The sequence below is a fragment of the Bombina bombina genome, chromosome 2, assembly GCF_027579735.1.
Source record: "Bombina bombina isolate aBomBom1 chromosome 2, aBomBom1.pri, whole genome shotgun sequence".
In the NCBI taxonomy this organism is placed as follows: domain Eukaryota; kingdom Metazoa; phylum Chordata; class Amphibia; order Anura; family Bombinatoridae; genus Bombina; species Bombina bombina.
The window spans coordinates 260,812,204-260,839,432 of NC_069500.1; the positions used below are offsets into that span (position 1 = coordinate 260,812,204).

The 27,229-nt window shown below is 37.5% G+C and overlaps 1 protein-coding gene across 1 annotated transcript in view; it reads right to left on the reverse strand.

Moving 5' to 3' along the window:
* The window catches only part of FBXL17 (F-box and leucine rich repeat protein 17), a 1,296,987-nt gene that overhangs the window by 455,437 nt on the left and 814,321 nt on the right, over nucleotides 1-27,229 (reverse strand). Inside the window, exon 7 of the mRNA XM_053701528.1 lies at nucleotides 26,440-26,516. Within this exon, the coding sequence (XP_053557503.1) occupies nucleotides 26,440-26,516 (77 nt within the window). The remainder of the gene's footprint in view (nucleotides 1-26,439; nucleotides 26,517-27,229) is intronic.

Sequence of the window (27,229 nt, forward strand, 5' to 3'; positions counted from 1 at the left end):
AGCTCTTCAGGGCAGGGCCCTCCTTTTCTTGTACTAAATTACTTTAGTCTATTATGCATTTGTTTATTTTCAAAAATCCTTTTTTATAATACACTCCTATCTCTGTACCCAGTGCTACAGATTGTTGTGGTGCTATACAAATAAATGATAATAATAACATAAGGAAAGTCCTGTGATATGCGTAAGGCTGTCCTAATAAGTAGTTAAAGAGACAGAAAACAAGTTGGGAGAGTGACAAAATATAATTATATATACTTTAATTACTTTATCTGCAATTTTATACTGCAGTGCCTCGCCATTAACCCTTTCTTTTAAGTTTCCGAATTGTACAGCTCACACAATTCCTTCTATGGCTGTATCTATATCTACCATTGCTTTGGTAGAATGCAGAAGTGCACAGTGATTATCTGCTGGATCATGCCTAGAAGCAAATAAGCTACTGTGAACTCAGTTAAAATACAATGCCTGTGCTTCTGATGATAAACACTGATAAGGGGGGTGGGTCAGACTACTCCAGCCAGCATGGCTATGTAACTAATTTTGCTTATTAATTATTTTAAAATACTTGACAGCAATTTTTAAACAATTTTTTATGCAAACTATTTTTTACTTAATTAGCCCTTTTAGGAAATGCACAGATCTCAGCATGTTTTATGGCACTTTAAGTTTATGCTTTGGGACTAACAGTAAGACTAGAAGAGCTTGATGGTGTTCTTATGTGCTTTAATATGTTTCTCTTTCACTGATACTGCTTCCAGGACTCTTAAAGAAATAAATTAATAAGTACATTTTGCCTAATTGACTAGCAACCCCAATTGTTAAACTATAACGATGTGTGTGTGCGCTACACGAAACTAAAACTAAATGATATCATTACACACAAAATAATATTTTATAGTTTAAGATAACTATTGATGGCAATAACAATTTATATCCAAAAGTGTGAATTTGGTCTTAACAGAATAAATCCCCATAGACATGAAAATAGTAGTAATTTGGGGACCTTGTGGTATATCCAGCATAATCACTATTATATATGTAAGCTGCATATGATTGCTATTAGCACCGACCCTGGGAAAATAATTAATATATCATTATTGTAGATTTAACACTTTATTGCTGTTAATATTTACACTGATCCCTGTGAGTCTTAAAGATGTAAACATTAGCTTTAAATTACATTTTGCCACCTAAGTCTAGGTCACATTTTCACTGTAGAGGATTTACAGATACAATTTTCTGTGTCACCGAGTAAAGCCTGCCTTGGTTCCTGTGCTAATTAAGTTATCTATAAGAAAACAAATTGAATGCATACTACAGCCCCACTTCTCCATTAAATGGAAACAATTAAAATGTACGTCCATTGAACTAAATTGAAAAGAAAAAAAAATACAGGGAAGTAAATTAGACAAAAATAAGCATCTTCTACAAATATAACAAGCACTGCATTCAGTTTGCCGTGTTTTTAAAAAGAAATTATTCATGTTCTTTTTGAAGGACTCTCTTTATTCTCTTTGCTCTTGAGAATGAAAGGTAATAGAAAAGAGAATGTGAAAAAAAATCACAGCAGTTTCCAGTAGGACGGGATGCAAATGACATGTAATGTATGTAATGTAATTATCCTATAAAATGTCCCTAGGCTTCATATTTAATTTAAAAGTGAAAATATATAACTTACAAATATCCATTTTTATTAGATGTAGTGGTCTGTCTGATCGTGAAATCTTGTGTTGAAGATTCACAAGGTCCTTTGAGAGAGAAAAAAATATGCAATGATGCCCCCCTTGGACTCCAGCGGTGATCATAACAACATTATTAAAAAATAACCTAGCTGGCTTAGATTAATTTATTGAAGGGCATGTAAAACACCTTTCTCTGCATGTGTGCAAAAACATGAAAGATTTCTGAGTTTTACATTTAATATTGTTTTGCTAACAGTGTAGTACATTTGAAATTATTTTTTGGCTTTCATTATACAATAATTTTAAGAGTTTACAGTATTAGTGGCATATCCGTTACTGGGTATGCAAAGAAACACAACTAAATGTGTGCTAAATTTAAATAAAAAAATAAAAAAATTGGTAATTCATTCTCTTTGAATAAACATTGCTTATTTATATTGTTATATTATAAATACCTTAATTAGTGTAATTATTATAGAGGGTAATAATGTCCCCTTTGGATTAAACCAAGTTAAATGCTTCAAGATAATATCTGAAATAACAAAAGCTACATATTATTTACTGACACTAAGCTGATGTTGACAAAATTATTGAGATAGCAAAAAATCTACCTTTTAGGGATTTTGTAGCACATTCCATTTTTTTTTCTATGAAACCTGGATGACCTGATGGTTAGATATATTACATTGAAAAATCTTAAAATACAATATTTTATTGTGCTTGACTATTTAAGGGAAAGTAAAGTTAGAATTAAATGCACAGTCAACACCAAAATTGTTATTGTTTAAAAAGATAGATAACGCCTTTACCATCCATTCCCCAGCCTTGCACAACTAACAGTGTTATATTAATACAATTTATAACATTGAAACCTATAAATGTCTGCTTGTTTCTAAGCCACTATAGACAGCCTCTTATCACATGCTTTTGTATTAGCTTTTCACAACAAGAGACTGCTAGTTCATGTTGGCCATATAGATAACATTGGTCTCATGCCCGTAGAGCTGTGGCTGAAAATGCAAGTCAATATTTAATAAATAAATAACCATGTGATCAGGGGGCTGTCAGAAGAGGCTTAGGCATAAGGTAATCACATTGGTTAAAAGTACAGGTAGCCCTCAGTTTACGCAGGGGGTTACGTTCCAGAAGGAATGGTTGTAAATCGAAACCGTTTTAAATTGAAACCCAGTTTATAATGTAAGTCAATTGGAAGTGAGGGAGTTAGGTTCCAGGCCCCTCTCAAAATTGACATAAGTAACACCTAATACATAATTTTTAAAGCTTTGAAATGAAGACTTTAAATGTTCTAAACAGCATTATAAACCTAATAATATAGATTGTATCATCATCAAACTAAGTTTAATGAACAAAAACATTTGCTAACAGCACCTAATTAAATAATCACACAACAGACTGCATCATTATCAAACTAAGTTTAATGAACAAAAACATTTTTTTACTTGCATTTTTCTGCAATCAGTTCTCTGCATTGTTAGCATGTTAGATAATATTGGGTCTGCACCTATTCTATGCATTTTAATCTGCAGTGATTAATAGGCAGTTAGGCACCCTCACCTGAAGCTGCTGGACAGGAAGAAAAAAGGGAAGTGGCTGCTCGATAGCTAATGTCTGTTTCAATTTCAGACCTGTTAAGTTGCATAACTTTGCTGCAAAACAAGCGGACAGCTCCACCTACTGGCTTTTTTAATTAGTGCATTGCTTTCCAAAGCTTTTCAATAGCAGTCACATGACTGAAAAAAAAAGTTGTTATTCTAAAAGGGCACAAATTGAACCGGGGTAAACCGAGGGCCACCTGTATATTAATATAACCATGTTGGCTGTGCAAAACTGGGGAATGGGTAATAAAGGAATTATTTATCTTTTTTAAAATAAAAATGTTGGCGTAGACTGTCCCTTTAAAGGGATACTAAACTCAATTTTTTTATTTCATGATTCAGATAGAGCATGCGATTTTAGGCAACTTTCTAATTTACTCATATTATCAAGTTTTCTTTGTTCTCTTGCTATCTTGATTTGAAAAAGCAGTACTGTAAGCTTTAGAGCCAGCCCATTTTTTGTTCAGTACCTGGGTAGCACTTGCTGATTTGTGGCTAAATGTAGCAAACCAATTAGCAAGCGCTACCCAGGTGCTGATCTAAAAATGGGCCGGCTCCTAACCTTTCATTACTGCTTTTTCAAATCAAGATAACATGAGAACAAAGAAAAATTGATAATAGGAGTAAATTAGAAAGTTGCTTAAAATTGCATGCTCTATCTGAATCATGAAAGAAAAAAATTGGGGTTAGTATCCCTTTAAGCTTTCCTGGTTTTGATGCAGCATGCAACCTAAAAAAGTCAATTTACTTCTATTATTAAATGATCTTATTTTTTTGGTATACTTTGAAGAGTAAGTTTATAGGTGGATCAGGCGTCTGCACGTCTTTAGCACTCTTGAAGAACAAGTAGAGTTTAACAGCAGCCTCCTGTTTATTGGCTTCACTGCTGTTAGTTAGTAATTGCAAGTTTAACCTTCCATTGTACCAGGTACCCCTCCTGCTATCTTGTCTACCTGTGCAAAGTACATTATTAAATCTTGTGGGGACCCCCAAACAATTTTACTGGACCCCATGGGGGTCCCAACCCCCAGTTTAAGAAGCACAGATTTATTATGTGTTTTTAAGATGAAATTAATACCTTGAACAACTTACATCATAGTGAGGAGTCCTAAATAGTCCAACAATATTTATAAAATACGTTGTGTAATTCAGGCATTCTGTCCTGATCTTTGTTAATGACTGCGTATAAACAGGTGGCAAAGACATCAAAAGGGATTCTAGGTAATATGGTTTTTGAATTCAAAAGTTAAACTATATACACAAAAAAAAGATAATTGCCAATTCCAATTTGAGGGCATGCTTTCAAATACATTCAAATGATATAACAAAGCATTGACTATGTAATAAATAGGACATAAGATGAATTGTTATTTTAGATAAAAAAAAAAAACTTATATCAAACTGTTTACTTTATAACATACGCCCCACCTTTTTAAATAATATAACCCATAAATCATTGTTAGAGGGCTGGGAAGTCAGAGGTGAGGTTTAGCTATACCACAAGAGTTTTAGCAAACATACACCTAGATTATGAGTTTTGTGTTAACAGGGGTGCGGTGCTAACGCTTAGTTTATGCTCTCAGCTCACCTACAAACAACGCTGGTATTACAGGTTTTTTTCAACCCGGCGTTAGCCTCTAAAAAGTGAGCGAAGAGCAAAATTTAGCTCCACATCTCACTGTAATACCAGCGCTGCTTACGGTAGCGGTGAGCTGGCTAAACGTGCTCGTGCATGATTTCCCCATAGGAAACAATGGGGCAGAGTCGGCTGTAAAAAACATAATTTATGCTTACCTGATAAATTCCTTTCTTCTGTAGTGTGATCAGTCCACGGGTCATCATTACTTGTGGGATATTAACTGCTCCCCTACAGGAAGTGCAAGAGGATTCACCCAGCAGAGTTGCTATATAGCTCCTCCCCTCTACGTCACCTCCAGTCATTCGACCAAGGACCAACGAGAAAGGAGAAGCCAAGGGTGTAGTGGTGACTGGAGTATAATTTAAAAAATATTTACCTGCCTTAAAAAACAGGGCGGGCCGTGGACTGATCACACTACAGAAGAAAGGAATTTATCAGGTAAGCATAAATTATGTTTTCTTCTGTTAAGTGTGATCAGTCCACGGGTCATCATTACTTGTGGGATACCAATACCAAAGCAAAAGTACACGGATGACGGGAGGGATAGGCAGGCTCTTTATACAGAAGGAACCACTGCCTGAAGAACCTTTCTCCCAAAAATAGCCTCCGAGGAAGCAAAAGTGTCAAATTTGTAAAATTTGGAAAAAGTATGAAGCGAAGACCAAGTTGCAGCCTTGCAAATCTGTTCAACAGAGGCCTCATTCTTAAAGGCCCAAGTGGAAGCCACAGCTGTAGTGGAATGAGCTGTAATTCTTTCAGGAGGCTGCTGTCCAGCAGTCTCATAAGCTAAACGAATTATGCTACGAAGCCAAAAAGAGAGAGAGGTAGCAGAAGCTTTTTGACCTCTCCTCTGACCAGAGTAAACGACAAACAGGGAAGACGTTTGTCGAAAATCTTTAGTTGCCTGTAAATAAAATTTAAGGGCACGAACTACATCCAGATTGTGCAAAAGACGTTCCTTCCTCGAAGAAGGATTTGGGCACAAGGATGGAACAACAATCTCCTGATTGATATTCCTGTTAGTGACTACCTTAGGTAAGAACCCAGGCTTAGTACGCAGAACTACCTTATCCGAGTGAAAAATCAAATAAGGAGAATCACAATGTAAGGCTGATAACTCAGAGACTCTTCGAGCCGAGGAAATAGCCATTAAAAATAGAACTTTCCAAGATAACAACTTTATATCAATGGAATGAAGGGGTTCAAACGGAACACCCTGTAAAACGTTAAGAACAAGGTTTAAACTCCATGGTGGAGCCACAGCTTTAAACACAGGTTTAATCCTGGCCAAAGCCTGACAAAAAGCCTGAACGTCTGGAACTTCTGACAGACGCTTGTGTAACAGAATGGACAGAGCTGAGATCTGTCCCTTTAAGGAACTAGCGGATTACCCCTTTTCTAAACCTTCTTGTAGAAAAGACAATATCCTAGGAATCCTAACCTTACTCCAAGAGTAACCTTTGGATTCGCACCAATATAGGTATTTACGCCATATTTTATGGTAAATCTTTCTGGTAACAGGCTTCCTAGCCTGTATTAAGGTATCAATAACTGACTCAGAAAAACCACGCTTTGATAAGATCAAGCGTTCAATTTCCAAGCAGTCAGCTTCAGAGAAGTTAGATTTTGATGTTTGAAAGGACCCTGAATCAGAAGGTCCTGTTTCAGAGGTAACGACCAAGGTGGACAGAATGACATGTCCACCAGATCTGTATACCAAGTCCTGCGTGGCCATGCAGGCGCTATTAGAATCACTGATGCTTTCTCCTGTTTGATTCTGGCAATCAATCGAGGAAGCATCGGGAAAGGTGGAAACACATAAGCCATCCTGAAGGTCCATGGTGCTGTCAAGGCATCTATCAGGACCGCTCCCGGATCCCTGGATCTGGACTCGTAGCGCGGAAGCTTGGCGTTCTGTCGAGACGCCATGAGATCTATCTCTGGTTTGCCCCAACGTCGAAGTATTTGGGCAAAGACCTCTGGATGAAGTTCCCACTCCCCCGGATGAAAAGTCTGACGACTTAAGAAATCCGCCTCCCAGTTCTCCACTCCCGGGATGTGGATTGCAGACAGGTGGCAAGAGTGAGACTCTGCCCAGCGAATTATCTTCGATACTTCCATCATTGCTAGGGAGCTTCTTGTCCCTCCCTGATGGTTGATATAAGCTACAGTCGTGATGTTGTCCGACTGGAACCTGATGAACCCCCGAGTTGCTAACTGGGGCCAAGCCAGAAGAGCATTGAGGACTGCTCTCAATTCCAGAATGTTTATTGGAAGAAGACTCTCCTCCTGATTCCATAGTCCCTGAGCCTTCAGAGAATTCCAGACAGCGCCCCAACCTAGTAGGCTGGCGTCTGTTGTTACAATTGACCAGTCTGGCCTGCTGAATGGCATTCCCCTGGACAGATGTGGCCGATAAAGCCACCATAGAAGAGAATTTCTGGTCTCTTGAATGGAATGAAGGACACGGCATGCATTTTGAAGTTTTGTTAACCTGTCCTCTGTCAGGTAAATCTTCATTTCTACAGAATCTATCAGAGTCCCCAGGAAGGGAACTCTTGTGAGTGGAAAGAGAGAACTTTTCTCTTCGTTCACTTTCCATCCATGCGACCTTAGAAATGCCAGTACTATCTCTGTATGAGATTTGGCAGTTTGAAAGCTTGAAGCTTGTATCAGTATGTCGTCTAAGTACGGAGCTACTGAAATTCCTCGCGGTCTTAGTACCGCCAGAAGAGTGCCCAGAACCTTTGTGAAGATTCTTGGAGCCGTAGCCAGTCCAAATGGAAGAGCTACAAACTGGTAATGCCTGTCTAAAAAGGCAAACCTTAGATACCGGTAATGACTTCTGTGAATCGGTATGTGAAGGTAAGCATCCTTTAAATCCACTGTGGTCAAGTACTGACCCTCTTGGATCATGGGCAAAATTGTTCGAATAGTTTCCATCTTGAACGATGGAACTCTTAGGAATTTGTTTAGGATCTTTAAATCCAAGATTGGCCTGAAGGTTCCCTCTTTTTTGGGAACTACAAACAGATTTGAGTAAAACCCTTGTCCTTGTTCCAACCGCGGAACTGGATGGATCACTCCCATTAATAAAAGATCTTGTACGCAGCGTAGAAACGCTTCCTTCTTTGTTAGGTTTGTTGACAACCTTGACAGATGAAATCTCCCTCTTGGGGGAGAGGATTTGAAGTCCAGAAGGTATCCCTGAGATATGATCTCTAACGCCCAGGGATCCTGAACATCTCTTGCCCAAGCCTGGGCGAAGAGGGAAAGTCTGCCCCCCACTAGATCCGGTCCCGGATCGGGGGCCCTCAATTCATGCTGTCTTAGGGGCAGCAGCAGGTTTTCTGGCCTGTTTGCCCCTGTTCCAGGACTGGTTAGGTTTCCAGCCTTGTCTGTAGCGAGCAACAGCTCCTTCCTGTTTTGGTGCAGAGGAAGTTGATGCTGCTCCTGCTTTGAAATTACGAAAGGAACGAAAATTGGACTGTCTAGCCTTGGCTTTGGCCTTGTCCTGAGGCAGGGCATGACCTTTACCTCCTGTAATGTCATCAATAATCTCTTTCAAGCCGGGCCCGAATAAGGTCTGCCCTTTGAAAGGAATATTAAGCAATTTAGATTTAGACGTAACATCAGCTGACCAGGATTTTAGCCACAGAGCTCTGCGTGCCTGAATGGCAAATCCTGAATTTTTAGCCGCAAGTTTAGTTAAATGTACTACGGCATCTGAAATAAATGAATTAGCTAACTTAAGGAATTTAAGTTTGTGTGTGATGTCATCTAGTGTGGATGATTGAAGTGTCTCTTCCAGAGACTCAAACCAAAATGCTGCTGCAGCCGTGACAGGCGCAATACATGCAAGAGGTTGCAATATAAACCCTTTTTCTTAAGGTAACCCTCTAATTTTTTATCCATTGGATCTGAAAAAGCACAGCTATCCTCCACTGGGATAGTGGTACGCTTAGCTAAAGTAGAAACTGCTCCCTCCACCTTAGGGACCATTTGCCATAAGTCCCGTGTGGCGGCGTCTATTGGAAACATTTTTCTGAATATAGGAGGGGGTGAGAAAGGCACACCGGGTCTATCCCACTCCTTAGTAACAATGTCAGTAAGTCTCTTAGGTATAGGAAAAACGTCAGTACTCGTCGGTACCGCAAAATATTTATCCAACCTACACATTTTTTCTGGGATTGCAACTGTGTTACAATCATTCAGAGCCGCTAATACCTCCCCTAGTAACACACGGAGGTTCTCAAGCTTAAATTTAAAATTTGAAATGTCTGAGTCCAGTTTATTTGGATCAGAACCGTCACCCACAGAATGAAGCTCTCCGTCTTCACGTTCTGCAAACTGTGACGCAGTATCAGACATGGCCCTTGCATTATCAGCGCACTCTGTTCTCATCCCAGAGTGATCACGTTTACCTCTTAGTTCTGGTAGTTTAGCCAAAACTTCAGTCATAACAGTAGCCATATCTTGTAATGTGATTTGTAATGGCCGCCCAGATGCACTCGGCGCTACAATATCACGCACCTCCTGAGCGGGAGATGCAGGTACTGACACGTGAGGCGAGTTAGTCGGCATAACTCTCCCCTCGTTGTTTGGTGAAATATGTTCAATTTGTACAGATTGACTATTTTTTAAAGTAGCATCAATACATTTAGTACATAAATTTCTATTGGGCTCCACTTTGGCATTAACACATATAGCACAGAGATATTCCTCTGAATCAGACATGTTTAACACACTAGCAAATAAACAGCAACTTGGAAATACTTTTCAAAGTAATTTACAAATAATATGAAAACGAACTGTGCCTTTAAGAAGCACAGAAAAATATTATAACAGATAAAATAATTAAGTTATAGCATCAATCTTTGTCAGAATATACAGTTTTAGCAAAGGATTGTTCCCCTCAGCAAATGATAACTAACCCAGGCAGCAGAAAAAAATACACAAATAAACGTTTTTTATATCACAGTCAATACAATCAGCACAGCTCTGCTGTAATGATTACTTCCCTCAAAAAAGACTCTTGAGATCCCTGAACTCTGTAGAGATGAACCGGATCATGGAGGAAGAAAATGAACCTCTGACTGAGTTTTTCTGATGCATAGTAAAAGCGCCAAAAATGGCCCCTCCCCCACACACATAACTGTGAGAGGGATCAGTGAACTGCTCTAATTTAAATCAAAACTATTGCCAAGTGGAAAAAAAGTGCCCAAAACATTTTTTCACCCAGTACCTCAGAGAAAAAAACGTTTTTACATGCCAGCAAAAAAACGTTTTACCTCAATAATTAATTGTCATTTAAAACCTATTGCAAGTCCCTGCAAAATAGGTTAAGTCTATGTATACAGTTTAAAAGCCAGAGAAGTACCATTTCCCAGAAAACTGAAGTGTAAAATATACATACATGACAGCCTGATATCAGCTACATCTACTGCATTCAAGGCTGAGTTTACATTATAACGGTATGGCAGGATTTTCTCATCAATTCCATGTCAGAAAATAATAAACTGCTACATACCTCTTTGCAGATTAATCTGCCTGCTGTCCCCTGATCTGAAGTTTACCTCTCCTCAGATGGCCGAGAAACAGCAATATGATCTTAACTACTCCGGCTAAAATCATAGAAAAACTCAGGTAGATTCTTCTTCAAATTCTACCAGAGAAGGAATAACACACTCCGGTGCTATTATAAAATAACAAACTTTTGATTGAAGATATAAAAACTAAATATATCACCATAGTCCTCTCACACATCCTATCTAGTCGTTGGGTGCAAGAGAATGACTGGAGGTGACGTAGAGGGGAGGAGCTATATAGCAACTCTGCTGGGTGAATCCTCTTGCACTTCCTGTAGGGGAGCAGTTAATATCCCACAAGTAATGATGACCCGTGGACTGATCACACTTAACAGAAGAAAAACCTAACACCTGCAAAAAAGCAGCGTTCAACTCCTAACGCAGCCCCATTGATTCCTAAGGGGAAAGACAATTTATGTCTACACCTAACATGAAAACCGAGTCTAAACACCCCTAATATTACACTTATTATCACCCCTAATCTGCCACACCCAACATCGCCGACACCTGCATTTTATTATTAACCCCTAATCTGCCGCTCCGGACACCGCCGGAACCTACATTATCCCTATGAACCCCTAATCTGCTGCCCCCAACATTGCCTCCACCTACATTATAGTTATTAACCCCTAATCTGCCCCCCCCAACGTCGCCGCAACTATATTAAATGTATTAACCCCTAATCTGCTGCCGCCAACGTCGTCGCCACTATAATAAAGTTATTAACCCCTAAACCTAAGTCTAACCCCCCCAACTTAAATATAATTTAAATAAAACGAAATAAAATAACTACAATTAAATAAATTATTCCCATTTAAAACTAAATACTTACCTATAAAATAAACCCTAAGCTAGCTACAATATAACTAATAGTTACATTTGTATCTAGCTTAGGGTTTATATTTATTTTACAGGCAACTTTGTATTTATTTTAACTAGGTACAATAGTTATTAAATAGTTATTAACTATTTAATAACTTCCTAGTTAAAATAAAAACAAATTTACCTGTAAAATAAACCCTAACCTTAATTACAATTACACCTAACACTACACTATAATTAAAATAATTTCCTAAATTAACTACAATTAACTACAATTAAATAAAATAAACTAAAGTACGGAAAAAAAACACTAAATTACAGAAAATAATAAAATAATTACAAGAATTTTAAACTAATTACACCTAATCTAATCCCCCTAATAAAATAAAAAAGCCCCCCAAAATAATAAAAATCCCTACCCTATACTAAATTACAAATAGCCCTTAAAAGAGCCTTTTGCGGGGCATTGTCCCAAAGTAATCAGCTCTTTTACCTGTAAAAAAAAAAAAATACAAAAATACACCCCGGCGGGGTGAAGACGTCTCAAGGTAGGGTGATCTTCAAGGGGGTAGTGTTAGGTTTTATTAAGGGGGGTAGTTAATTTATGAAATGATTTTAATTATAGTGTAGTGTTAGGTGCAATTGTAATTTAGGTTAGAGTTTATTTTACAGGTAAATTTGTTTTTATTTTAACTAGGAAGTTATTAAATAGTTAATAACTATTTAGTATCTATTCTACCTAGTTAAAATAAATACAAAGTTGCCTGTAAAATAAAAATAAAACCTAAGCTAGATACAATGTAATTATTAGTTATATTGTAGCTATTTTAGGGTTTATTTTATAGGTAAGTATTTAGTTTTAAATAGGAATTATTTAATTGTAGTAATTTTATTTTGTTTTATTTAAATTATATTTAAGTTAGGGGGGTGTTAGGGTTAGACTTAGGTTTAGGAGTTAATACATTTAATATAGTTGCGGCGACGTTGTGGGTGGTAGATTGGGGATTAATAAATGTAGGTAGGTGTTGGCGATGTTAGGGACAGCAGATTAGGGGTTAATAAAATTTAACTAGTGTTTGCGAGGTGGGAGTGCGGCGGTTTAGGGGTTTATATATTTTTTGAAGTGGCAGCGATGTCTAGTCGGCAGATTAGGGGTTAAAAACTTTAGTTAACTGTTTGCGATGTGGGGGGGGGGGGCTCGGTTTAGGGTTTAATAGGTAGTTTATGGGTGTTAGTGTACTTTTTAGCACTTTAGTTAAGAGTTTTATGTTTCGGCGTTAGCCCATAAAACTCTTAACTACTGACTTTTAAATGCGGTAGGAGTCTTGCCAGGAGAGGCTGTACCGCTCACTTTCTCCAAGACTCGTAATACTGGCATTTGGAAAATCCCATTAAAAAGATAGGATACGCAATTGACGTAAGGGGATTTGCGGTATGCTCGAGTCGTGGAAAAAAAGTGAGCGGTACACCTGTACCTGCCAGACTTGTAATACCAGCGGGCGTTAAAAAACAGCGTTGGGACCTATTTGTATTTACTTAATTTGATTACTAAACAAATAATAAATAAGATATACATAGAGTCTATCATGTCAATATTATATGTTATTATTAACCCTTTAACATCAAGGGTACTTTGTACAGGGAGTGCAGAATTATTAGGCAAGTTGTATTTTTGAGAATTAATTTTATTATTGAACAACAACCATGTTCTCAATGAACCCAAAAAACTCATTAATATCAAAGCTGAATAGTTTTGGAAGTAGTTTTTAGTTTGTTTTTAGTTATAGCTATTTTAGGGGGATATCTGTGTGTGAAGGTGACTATTACTGTGCATAATTATTAGGCAACTTAACAAAAAACAAATATATACCCATTTCAATTATTTATTTTTACCAGTGAAACCAATATAACATCTCAACATTCACAAATATGCATTTCTGACATTCAAAAACAAAACAAAAACAAATCAGTGACCAATATAGCCACCTTTCTTTGCAAGGACACTCAAAAGCCTGCCATCCATGGATTCTGTCAGTGTTTTGATCTGTTCACCATCAACATTGCATGCAGCAGCAACCACAGCCTCCCAGACACTGTTCAGAGAGGTGTACTGTTTTCCCTCCTTGTAAATCTCACATTTGATGATGGACCACAGGTTCTCAATGGGGTTCAGATCAGGTGAACAAGGAGGCCATGTCATTAGATTTTCTTCTTTTATACCCTTTCTTGCCAGCCACGCTGTGGAGTACTTGGACGCGTGTGATGGAGCATTGTCCTGCATGAAAATCATGTTTTTCTTGAAGGATGCAGACTTCTTCCTGTACCACTGCTTGAAGAAGGTGTCTTCCAGAAACTGGCAGTAGGACTGGGAGTTGAGCTTGACTACATCCTCAACCCGAAAAGGCCCCACAAGCTCATCTTTGATGATACCAGCCCAAACCAGTACTCCACCTCCACCTTGCTGGCGTCTGAGTCGGACTGGAGCTCTCTGCCCTTTACCAATCCAGCCACGGGCCCATCCATCTGGCCCATCAAGACTCACTCTCATTTCATCAGTCCATAAAACCTTAGAAAAATCAGTCTTGAGATATTTCTTGGCCCAGTCTTGACGTTTCAGCTTGTGTGTCTTGTTCAGTGGTGGTCGTCTTTCAGCCTTTCTTACCTTGGCCATGTCTCTGAGTATTGCACACCTTGTGCTTTTGGGCACTCCAGTGATGTTGCAGCTCTGAAATATGGCCAAACTGGTGGCAAGTGGCATCTTGGCAGCTGCACGCTTGACTTTTCTCAGTTCATGGGCAGTTATTTTGCGCCTTGGTTTTTCCACACGCTTCTTACGACCCTGTTGACTATTTTGAATGAAACGCTTGATTGTTCGATGATCACACTTCAGAAGCTTTGCAATTTTAAGAGTGCTGCATCCCTCTGCAAGATATCTCACTATTTTTGACTTTTCTGAGCCTGTCAAGTCCTTCTTTTGACCCATTTTGCCAAAGGAAAGGAAGTTGCCTAATAATTATGCACACCTGATATAGGGTGTTGATGTCATTAGACCACACCCCTTCTCATTACAGAGATGCACATCACCTAATATGCTTAATTGGTAGTAGGCTTTCGAGCCTATACAGCTTGGAGTAAGACAACATGCATAAAGAGGATGATGTGGTCAAAATACTCATTTGCCTAATAATTCTGCACTCCCTGTATATCGAAGACCATTTTCCTTTGGTCTTTGGCATGTTACATTATGCCTTCCTTATTGGTTAGACAGGGCAGCACACAATGGTGAAGAGAGCCACTCGTCTCCTTGCAGATGCATTGTAACTGGAGCTGTGAGAAACAGCTTGGGTCTTTAAAAGATCAGTGTATTGGTTAAGTAGTTATGTCAACATGGTCTTTAAAGCTCAGTACCATGTAATCTATACACACATTCCAGGACCAATCAAAAACTATTTACAGAAAATGTAGTATCTAGAATGAATGCTAAGTGAAGAGGAATTACTTAAATGTAATTAATGTTGCTTATACCTTTACATTTCAGTCTGCAAGAGCTATGTAGAGTCCCTTGATTATTGTTTTTTAGCCAATTTCATTCTTCCATCTCACAAAGGTTGAGGTGTTACAGTATGTATGCTTGATTCATCTTGCAAAATAACAACAATTCTTCCCACCTAGTTTTCAACTGTCAGCAAGGAAATAAACAAACATATTTCTTCAAGCATTAAATAGCTGAAATAGGCTGAATTGAAAATATTAGTAAAGTGTTCTTTTCTCTGTGGTATGTGCAAATTTCTGCTCAAGAATACAGTAGTTTGTAAACAAATGTAAAAAATATACAGGCTTTAAAAAATAATAACAACACAGAAAAAAGAAACATAATGAATCAGAAATATTGAGAACTCTACACATTCTTATTATTAAAAAATATTAATATATAGCAACATACACATCTACTTTGCATTTTAAGCAGTCAATTGAAATACGAACTAACTGCTAATAACATAATAAAAATGAAAAATTCAACAAATATTTAGTTTTAAAGCTCTTGTTTCTTGGTTATACTTTATGATCCCTATCCACTTGTAAAAATTTTATGTACAATGTTAGTTGGATCTCTTTGGGCTCAATTATTGTGTACCAAATGTCATCTTTGTGTGTGCTGAATAGCTAGCAACATGATAGATGACATGATACATTGAATCTGTCATATAATCTTGACAGTACATTCTGCACATATACTTTTTTCAGTTTAAATATTCTCTGGTTTCCCCTGGTAGAATAAGGTATATATATATATATATAAAAGGAGGGGGTTCACAACAGATATCCTATATAATTTATTATAAGCAATACATTTACAGATTAAAGTTGCATACTATGCATATATACATATGGCTTCAAAAAAGAAAAAATATGCATTCTTAGCTATTAATGATGTAGTAAATTATTGATTCAATATTTTGGTTGTCTGGAGTCTCATTCCTCAGACTAAGCAATGTAGAGCATATATATTCAGATTTATATCTTAACCCCTAGTGTGCTTTTCAGAAAGAAAACAAAAAAAAAACAGGTCATCAGACACTAGTTGTCATAGCAAAGAACCACAAAATCAAGCATTCAGCGCTGTATAAGCTGCCCCATTGCAGCAATAAAGGACACAACATTTAGCAGCAACTGAAAAATAAAGCCCCACACTGATGATATCATTGACCATGTATGTCCAATATGACAAAGAGAAAATAAACAAGCTGAAGTCTTGTTAGACACATCACTTGGGTATGTTAGTTCGAATGAGTCTGATCACAGTTAAACATGTCAAAAACACCAGAACCAGTGCTATTCTATAAATGTGTGAAATGTGACTTTTTTATTATATTCCAATCATACAATTTGTTAAATTGATTAACTGTATACATTACTATTAATAAATATATCAGCAAAGACTGCCTGGAATGCCAATTAATTATATGCAATGGGTCTTCTTTTTTAACACAACAGACCCTTGGCATTATTGTAAATCTACCTATGTGGGTAATTCTTCAACAATTGCCGCTCCATGACAACCGATGATTAGGCATCAGCTAATATGTGTATTGTAACATGCAGATGAGATTATAAAACAAATGAACAACTGTTAACATCCAAGTTTTAAATATAACATTTAACTATCTGAATGTAATATTCCAAAATTGTATTTGTATGTTGATTCTTATAGACTGATCACTGAAGTCTAGAAAAATCAACGCTCCATTATTATAATTCAAATTTTTAATCAATTTCAAAGTCAGTACTTTAATGTGTCATAAGGGAAAGTTAACAGGTGTTGTAAAAATAAATGTAAAATGTTCTGCAAATATTTAATATTATTTAGATTTAAAGGGACATGAAACCCAAAATATTTTTTAATGATTCAGAAAGAGCTTATAATTTCATCAACTTTACCATTTACTTCCATTATCAAATTTGTTATTCTTTTGTTGTTAAATATACATAGGTACGCTCAGGAGTAGCAATTGCTCTACTAGGAGTTAGCTGAACACATGCAAACGTACCGTTATTTGCCTGCATGTTTATGCCAAGCTAAGCACCTCTTGTCGCCCGAGGCAAAATGCTATTTTTTTCAATGAGGTGAAATTTCCACCTCTAAGCCAATAGCCATGGTAACTGATCGGCATTATGCCATATAGCTAGTACGCTATTGGCTTAGAGGAGGAAATGTCACCTCATTGGGAAAATAGCGTTTTACAGTTTGCGGTCAGAGGTGTTCAGCTTAGCATAAATACACAGGCAAATAAAGGTACTTTCAGCATGACGTTTTTAATACTTCAAGACTGAAAGTCCCCTTTATTTATAGCACTGGTAAATCCTTGCATTTAAAATGCCAGGATTTACCATCATTTTAATATTCTAACTTAACTTCTGAAGAAGGTGAATCCCTCTTATACTACATGCACTATATGGTCAAAAGTATATGGACACCTGACCATCACACTTATATGAACTTGTTGGACATCTCATTCTAAAACCAAGGGCATTAATATGACAACAGGCCAAATATTTATTCTTTATTATCTACATTGACATGAACTATAAAACGAACAGCCATACTATTAATTTACTTGATGGATGACAATTGTAGAAATATATGATTTTGTGCAATACTGGTCTGTCACTGGTTGGTAAGCAAAGAACCCACAAAGGCTACTGGTGGACAGAGAAACTCCCCCAGAAGTTCAAAAGGAAAAAAAATAATTCCTTATAGAGATGGATAGCAGCTGATGGAAAGAGGCCAGAACAGATAAAAACTATAGACAGTGAGTGGGTCAGACTGTTATAGGATATTTACTCATATGAATAAAAACAACCGACCCAGACAAAGAGCAACTTGTATAGATAGATGTTAGAGAAAACGTATGTTAAAGACTGAGTTATCTGATTAAAAGAGAATGATAGTGACAGATAAATATAAGGAAAGGCTGCTAGACAGAGACTGACAACGACAGAAAATGACAGAATAAGGAATAATATTTACTGATGGGATACATATTAATTGATGCGGACATCAGGCATAGTTACAGACTGAAAGATGATAATAGTAACTCATACAGAAAACAGCCAATGATACATATGGGAACAGACTGACAAACAAACAAACAGCAACTGGTACACATAGAGACTGATGAAAAATAAATCACACTGATTAGAAAATATATTAATGCTGAATAATTGAATGAAAAACTAAATGCAATAATAAAAAACACTATAAGTGGGGGTGGGGGGTGGTGGGGGGAGAGTGAGGACTAAAATTTGTTTGCTTTTTGCGTGTGCATTTGGGTTAATATTGAAGTTTTTATTGCTATTTTTTTAATACTGTGGATAACTGACTTGAAACTTTTTTGATGCTTAATAAAATATTTGTAATTTTAAATTTCAAACATGAGCTTGTTGATTTACTATTCTAAGAGTGCTGAATTACCTGGTTTTTTGGCATGATTATATTTTAAGTAATTCCATCCCTTCTCTTTATATTTTTGTAGTGTATATACAGTAGATAGATATATATATATATATATATCTCAAAAAAGAAATCTAGTTCCTTGTGCACGATTCCGATCTGAGTTGAAAGTAAGACGCAAGGGTATATGCCAAAGACTTAGGCTTTATTAGTGCTCAAGATAAAAGTAGGTACAAGACAAATAGGTCAAACACGTTTCGTATGTTCTCATTTTCCCAATGACCCATCAAAAGAACAGTGCATACTAAACACACACTGCACACCTAAAACACAAGAACAGTGCATACTAAACACACACTGCACACCTAAAACACAAGAACAGTGCATACTAAACACACACTGCACACCTAAAACACAAGAACAGTGCATACTAAACACACACTGCACACCTAAAACACAAGAACAGTGCATACTACACACACACTGCACACCTAAAACACAAGAACAGAGCATACTACACAAACACATTACACACACTGCAATAGGGCTGCTTTTCTTAATGGGTGGCAGTGGTTCTTTTTTAGAATTCAGAGGGTTTAACCCCTATTAAATGGACACTCAAGTGAAAATTAAACTTTCATGATTCAGAAAGAGTACACAATTTTAAACAACTTTCCAATTCACTTTCATTATCTAAATGTGAACAATCTTTTTATATACACATTTTCTGAGGCACCAGCACCTACTGAGCATGTGCAAGATTCACAAAATATACATATATGCATTTTTTATACTATTTAGTAACCACAGGTTTTTAAACCTGTCCTCAGGACTCCCTAACAGGCCAGATTTTGAGAATATCTTAAAGGGACATAATACTCATATGCTAAATCACTTGAAACTAATGCCGTATAACTGTAAAAAGCGGACACCTGAGCATCTCTATGTATAAAAAGTAAATTTATGCTTACCTGATAAATTGATTTCTTCTATGGTAAGACGAGTCCACAGATTCATCCTTTACTTGTGGGATATAGTCCTCTTGCTAACAGGAAGTGGCAAAGAGCACCACAGCAGAGCTGTCTATATAGCTCCTCCCTTAGCTCCACCCCCCAGTCATTCGACCGAAGGTACAGGAAGAAAAAGGAGAAACTACAAGGTGCAAAGGTGACTGAAGTTGAAATAAAAAAAATATAATCTGACTTAAAATGACAGGGCGGGCCGTGTACTCGTCTTACCAAAGAAGAAATCAATTTATCAGGTAAGCATAAATTTACTTTTCTTCTATAAAGGTAAGACGAGTCCACGGATTCATCCTTTACTTGTGGGATACAATACCAAAGCTACAGGACACGGATGAACGGGAGGGACAAGACAGATGGTTAAACAGAAGGCATCACTGCTTGAAGAACTTTTCTCCCAAAAATAGCCTCCAAAGAAGCAAAGGTATCAAATTTGTAAAATTTGGAAAAGGTATGAAGCAGAGACCAAGTCGCAGCCTTACAAATCTGTTCAACAGAAGCATCATTTTTAAAAGCCCATGTGGAAGCCACCGCTCTAGTAGAGTGAGCTGTAATTGTTCTGTCCAGCAGTCTCGTATGCCAAACGAATGATGCTTTTCAGCCAAAAGGCAAGAGAGGTAGCCGTAGCTTTTTGACCTCTACGTTTTCCAGAATAGACAACAAACAAAGAAGATGTTTGACGGAAATCTTTGGTCGCTTGCAAGTAAAACTTTAAAGCACGAACCACGTCCAAATTGTGCAATAGACACTCCTTCTTAGAAGAAGGATTAGGACACAGAGAAGGAACAACAATTTCCTGATTAATATTCTTATTAGTAACAACCTTAGGAAGGAATCCAGGTTTGGTATGCAAAACCACCTTATCAGCATGGAAAACAAGATAAGGCGAGTCACAATGCAATGCAGATAGTTCAGAAACTCTTCGAGCCGAAGAGATAGCAACTAAAAACAGAACTTTCCAAGATAGAAGCTTAATATCTATGGAATGCATAGGTTCACATGGAACCCCTTGAAGAACTTTAAGAACTAAATTCAAACTCCATGGCGGAGCAACAGGTTTAAACACAGGCTTGATTCTAACTAAAGCCTGACAGAACGACTTAACGTCTGGAACATCTGCCAGACATTTGTGCAGTAGAATTGATAAAGCAGATATCTGTCCCTTAAAGGAACTAGCTGATAGCCCCTTCTCCAATCCTTCTTGGAGAAAGGACAAAATCCTAGGAATCCTGATCTTACTCCATGACTAGCCTTTGGATTCGCACCAATAAAGATATTTACGCCATATCTTATGATAAATTCTCCTGGTGACAGGCTTTCGAGCCTGAATCAAGGTATCTATGACCAATAGGGAAATCCTTAGATTGTTTCAGCGTGTTGGTTTGAATTGCCTGCTCGTGGCTTGTGACGTCACCAGTAACTCCTCATGACGCGTTTCGCCCCTCCCACTGAAGGTTAACAACGGGGCTTCATCAGAACTTTCTAATTTACTCCTATTTAAATTTTTCTTTGTTCTTTTGGTATCATCACGTTATTGCGCGTGATGTCACCACACAAAATGGGAAGCCCCGGCGATGCCTGTCACTCTACAGGCACGATCGCTGGGGTAGGAGCGGGTGGGAGCCCCCAGATCTCCCTCAAGGTGAGAGAGTGGTCTGAGCCATCGTTAGCACCAGAGTGGGAAACTCTGCGACGGCTCAGTGCCGCCATTAGCACTCAAGGGGTTAAAATTGCATGCTCTATCTGAATCATGAAAGAAAAAAAATTGTGTTTACTGTCCCTTTAACTTCACAGTGTAAATAATCTTGCAACAAATTGTAACTCTGTATATACTTCAAAAAAGCCCAGTCACTCATTCTATTCATATAAAGATTTAACTGAAAGAAACTTTGTTCGACGTCTTAGTGGAAGAGGGGTAATGTACCCTCTTCAGTTCTCTCTATTTTACCAAGAAAGATATATATATATATATATATATATATATATATATATATTGCAAGACATACTGGCACTTTACACTAGACAAACACTTCAAAAATGCTCTACACACTACCAATGACTTTATACACTACACACACAGAATAAAAACACACTGTATGCAAACTACATATATTAAACACACACTACAAAAAAATACAAAAATAGAATGTATATAACAACTAATCCCATTATATACACAACATAAAGGCCTCTAGTTATCAACATGTCTACTTACCTGCCTTCGCCGGCCCAATACGCCCCCCTACCATCGCAGACCTGAATAAGCTTGCCAAAGTTATCAAAAAAGCTGTCAAAAAGCCGCGCACCAAGTACAGGGCGATAAGCAGCGGACTGTGATAGTTATCACTCATCCGATCGCGCTGCTCTTCGGCTTTTTCCCAGCTTTATTGATACCCCTGTCACTAAGAACCCACACTAAACTACACTGTTCTACCCCCGGAGCCCCCCGCAACTAAATAAAGTTATTAACCCCTAAACCGCCGCTCTAGACCCCGCCGCAACTATAATAAATGTATTAACCCCTAAACCGCCGCTCCCGGAACCCACCGCCACTCTAATAAACTGATAAACCCCTAAACCGCCGCTCCCGGACCCCGCCGCCACCTACATAATACCTATTAACCCCTATACCGCCACCACCTATAATAAATTTATTACCCCTATCCTGCCGATCCCGTACTCCGCCGCAACTAAATAAATTGCTTAACCCCTAAACCGCCGCTCCAGGACCCCGCCGCAACCTATATTAAACTTATTAACCCCTAATCTGCCCCCCCTACACCACCGCCACCTATAATACATTTATTAACCCCTATCCTGCCCCCCCATACCGCCGCAACCTATAATAAAATTATTAACCAATCAGCCAATCAGATTGAGCTCGCATTCTATTGGCTGATCGGAACAGCCAATAGAATGCGAGATCAATCTGATTGGCTGATTGGATCAGCCAATCGGATTGAACTTGAATCTGATTGGCTGATTGGATCAGCCAATCATATTTTTCCTACCTTAATTCCGATTGGCTGATAGAATCCTATCAGACAATCGGAATTCGAGGGACGCCATCTTGGATGGTGTCACTTAAAGGAATATTCAATCGGCGAGTAGGCTTCGGTGGATGAAGATAGCTCCGCGTCAACTGCTTTGAAGATGGCTCCGCTCCGCTCCGGATGGATGAAGATTGAAGACACCGCCTGGATGAAGACTTCTATCGGATGAAAGACCTCTTCAGCCCCCCTTGGATGAAGACTTCGACCGCTGCAGATGTCCTCTTCTGTTCCATCGGTGGTCGGCTGGCTGAAGACGGCTAAAGGTAGGATGATCTTCAGGGGGGTAGTGTTAGGTTTATTTAAGGGGGGTTTGGGTTAGAGTAGGGGTATGTGGGTGGTGGGTTGTAATGTTGGGGGTGGTATTGTGTTTTTTTTTACAGGCAAAAGAGCTGATTTCTTTGGGGCATGCCCCGCAAAAGGCCCTTTTAAGGGCTGGTAAGGTAATAGAGCTGTTAACTTTCTTAATTTAGAATAGGGTAGGGCATTTTTTTTATTTTGGGGGGCTTTGTTATTTTATTAGGGGGCTTAGATTAGGTGTAATTAGCTTAAAAATCTTGTAAATTTTTTTTATTTTTTGTAACAGTTTTTTTTATTTTTTGTACTTTAGTTAGTTTATTTAATTGCATTTAATTGCAGGTATTTGTAGATAATTAATTTAATTTATTTAATGATAGTGTAGTGTTAGGTTTAATTGTAACTTAGGTTAGGATTTATTTTACAGGTAATTTTGTATTTCTTTTAGCTAGGTAGTTATTAAATAGTTAATAACTATTTAATAACTATTCTACCTAGGTAAGTTAAATGTAAAATAAATATAAATCCTAAAATAGCTACAATGTAATTATTAATTACATTGTAGCTATCTTAGGGTTTATTTTACAGGTAAGTATTTAGTTTTAAATAGGAATAATTTAGTTAATGATAGTGTAGTGTTAGGTGTAATTGTAACTTAGGTTAGTTTTTATTTTACAGGTAAATTTATCTTTATTTTAACTAGGTAGCTATTAAATAGTTAATAACTATTAATAGCTATTGTGCCTAGTTAAAATAAATTGAAATTTGCCTGTAAAATAAAAATAAATCCTAAAATAGCTACAATATAATTATTAGTTATATTGTAGCTATATTAGGGTTTATTTTATAGGTAAGTATTTAGTTTTAAATAGGATTAATTTAGTTAATAATAGTAATTTTATTTAGATTTATTAAAATAATATTTAAGTTAGGTGGGGTGTTAGGGTTAGGGTTAGACTTAGGTTTAGGGGATAATTAGTTTAATACAGATGGCGGCGGTATAGGGGGGGCAGGATAGGGGTTAATAAATTTATTATAGGTGGCGACGGTGTAGGGGGGGCAGATTAGGGGTTAATAAGTTTAATATAGGTTGCGGCGGGGTCCGGGAGCGGCGGTTTAGGGGTTAAACAATTTATTTCGTTGCGGCGGGGTACGGGATCAGCAGGATAGAAGTTAATAAATTTATTATAGGTGGCGGCGGTATGGGGGGGCAGGATAGGGGTTAATAGGTATTATGTAGGTGGCGGCGGGGTCTGGGAGCGGTGGTTTAGGGGTTAATAGGTTTATTAGAGTGGCGGTGGGCTCCGGGAGCGGCGGTTTAGGGGTTAATAAGTTTATTAGAGTGGCGGTGGGCTCCGGGAGCGGCGGTTTAGGGGGTAATACATTTATTTAGTTGCGGCGGTGTAGGGGGGGGCAGATTAAGGGTGTTTAGACTCGGGGTACATGTTAGGGTGTTAGGTGCAGACGTTTCCCATAGGAATCAATGGGATGTCGGGCAGCAGCGAACATGAACTTTCGCTATGGTCAGACTCCCATTGGTTCCTATGGGATCCGCCGCCTCCAGGGCCGGAAAAGTGCCGAGCGTACCTGCTAGTAATTTGATAACTAGCAAAAGTAGCCAGATTGTGCCGAACTTGCGTTCGGAACATCTGGAATGACGTAAGAATCGATCTGTGTTGGACTGAGCCCGGCAGATCGAAGCTTACGTCACAAAATTCTACTTTTGCCGGTGTGTAGGGCTTGATAACTAAGGCGAATCAGCCTCGACACAAATACGCTGCGGAATTCAAGCGTATTTGCGGTTGACGGCTTGATAACTAGGGGCCAAAATCTCATTTTTAATCTATGATATAGTTAGTAAAAATAAACTGAAGGAAAAATACTATACAAATCAGAGATCTAAAAAGATAATGTATACCGAAAAGAATATTAATAACTTTGAACCTAGTCTAAATCAAAACATATTCATATAATACATTTATACAACATAGCACAATCATGTCACTTTTTTTTATCTGCACATAATCACAAAAAGAACAGATGACCGCTTTATAGGTTATTCAAAATTCTATTATTTTTTTTCTGTTCCCAGACTTTTTCAGGCAAAGAAGTTTCCCTACCTAATAAATGGCAAAATCTAGTGAATCAATGAGCTCCAGAATTGAAGAAGAAAATAGTAAAGACGGATTCACAAGTCTATTTGTGAGTTCTGTCTGGTCTCTCAGCTATATATCTTCAAATCAAGGTAATTCATTTGACAAACACTCTCCCTGCAGCTGAGAACAGTCCAACTCTTTTACCAGGCTCTAGTAAATGATGTCTGCTCTCCCCTTGCAGTTAACAGCTTATCATCTGCTGCCTATTTCAATTCTAGTATAGTTTCCAGTTACCTTCTTCTGCCTAATGCAATTATTATAAAAAAAAGGAGAAGAAAAAAAAAGAAAAGGAAAGAAAACTACTAGACAACAAAGAGAAGCCAAGGGATTAATCAAGGTTTCTGATACATTATGAAAAGACTGAACATATTGGACTTCTTTTTTTAAGCAAACACACTTGGTGGCTTTGTGGGGCCTAAAGCAATGTTCTTTGCTAAGTTTCACATCCTCTGCACTATCGAGATTTCACTTCTGAATTCAATAGTGGAATGTTGCCAATTGCTACAGCAAAACATTTCCATCCAACAGTTACTCAAGTCATCCAGAACTCAATAGTACACACATTTATACTGGTACAAGGAAATCCAGTAAAAGTGTATGTATGTGTATATAAATATATATATATATATACACACACACTGTATATATACTGTATACGTAACACATGCAGAGATGTTAAATGCATATGGACGCTGTTTGGAGCGATGCACAATTGCTCATGAGAGCCTGCAAAGGCAAGTTAAAAAGCAGCAGTAGCAAAACATCCTGGAGTGATCTGTCCGGAAAAATTGACAAACCGCACTCTCACCCAATTTGTTGCACAAGAGCAGGGGCTGTGCAAGCAATTGTTTGTGCAATATTAAATTACAGCAGCAGATGCTGCCCTGCTCCCTGCAAATCTGGGTGGACAGGTGGGAACCTTGTCCGCCTGCCATATAATAAATGAGGCTAATAAAGTTGTGCTCCTGTGTCAAGAAAACAAACAATAGCTTGCCCTATGACTAGCCACAACCCCAGGAGTTTTCTTGCCCAGCATGTGCCTTTCTAAGAGAGGAAATTTCCTGTAGTATATCAGTCTGGTCCTGCCATAAAAGCACAGTCCAGACCCAAAATACCAGGCAACCTGGGAAAAAAGAAAAAAAAAAAGAGTCTGCTTCGGGGGCACGCTATTGTGTTTTGTGATTTCCCTGATTAGCTCTTCTCTATTTTTGCATATATAGTAAAAAATGAGAATTTGTCGGACAAAAGAGAAGATTTTATTTTTATACTAGCATGTACCTTTAACAGAATTGCATATATTTACTGTGAATTTAGAGCAGTGCCTCTAAATAAAGAAATATAGTGACAGTTTTCAAATAAAACCTTGCAGCTAAAGTATTTAGTTTTGTTTAACAACTGCACTGGAACATTAAGATTGTTTACAGGACAGCAATCAATTTGTAGCTCACATTAATTATCTCTGGGTAATTGCAGACTTTATAAGTTTTTGGAAGATTTGATTCCTCATAATTTTTTTGGGTCTGGACATTCATTATGTACATATTTTGTATTAAACGTAAGCACCTGAAAAAATAAAGCACGTGATCAAAACAGTGGAGTGTTTCAGTCTACATACCATAATCTGTGATCTTGCAAGACACCAAGTACAGCTCCTTAAGTTTGTGACCTTCCTTTGCAATAACTTCTACACACCTGAATTAAAGAAAAAGACAACATAAATTAATTCTAGATTATCAAAAACTCCCAAACCTTAATCAATAAACTGCTCAATAAACATAGTATAAATATGTGGATGTAAATCAGTTAATTCCATGTCAAAATAAAGCAAAAATGTCAAGAAATGTGGTATAATGGATTTAAAATAGTATATAGGTTTTATTAAACACATTTATCCTACAGGGCTATTCAAAATAAATCCATTTGAAATGTGCACCTGATACTCAAAATTATGCAAAAAAATAAAAAATAACTGGGTTATGTTGTCACACACACCACCACCTCTAGGATTGTACATTGTTGCAGGAAAAAAATAGGAATCCCTCATACCTCTGCTGGGCATGTTGTTAACGTATTGTGTTAAATTGTTGTTACAAAAACAGAACAAAAAAAAACAGGTTCATTTGCACCAAATTACATTACATAAGTCCCCATCTTCTTGCTGGTGTACTCCAGAAATGGGAAAAAAAAAAAAAATAGCACACACAAAATAAAATATCTACATGGTTTTACGGCTTTAGTACTTTGTCTGAGCATCCAGCAATAACAATTACATATAGCTGAGACAAAAAAAAGGTAACAGAATCAGGATATTTTTTAAATATAATATTAGGCAGCTTAGATAGATTTTCCATTTATTATCATAAACTTCTTTTTTTCAAGTATTTAAATCAAATAGCTTCACATTA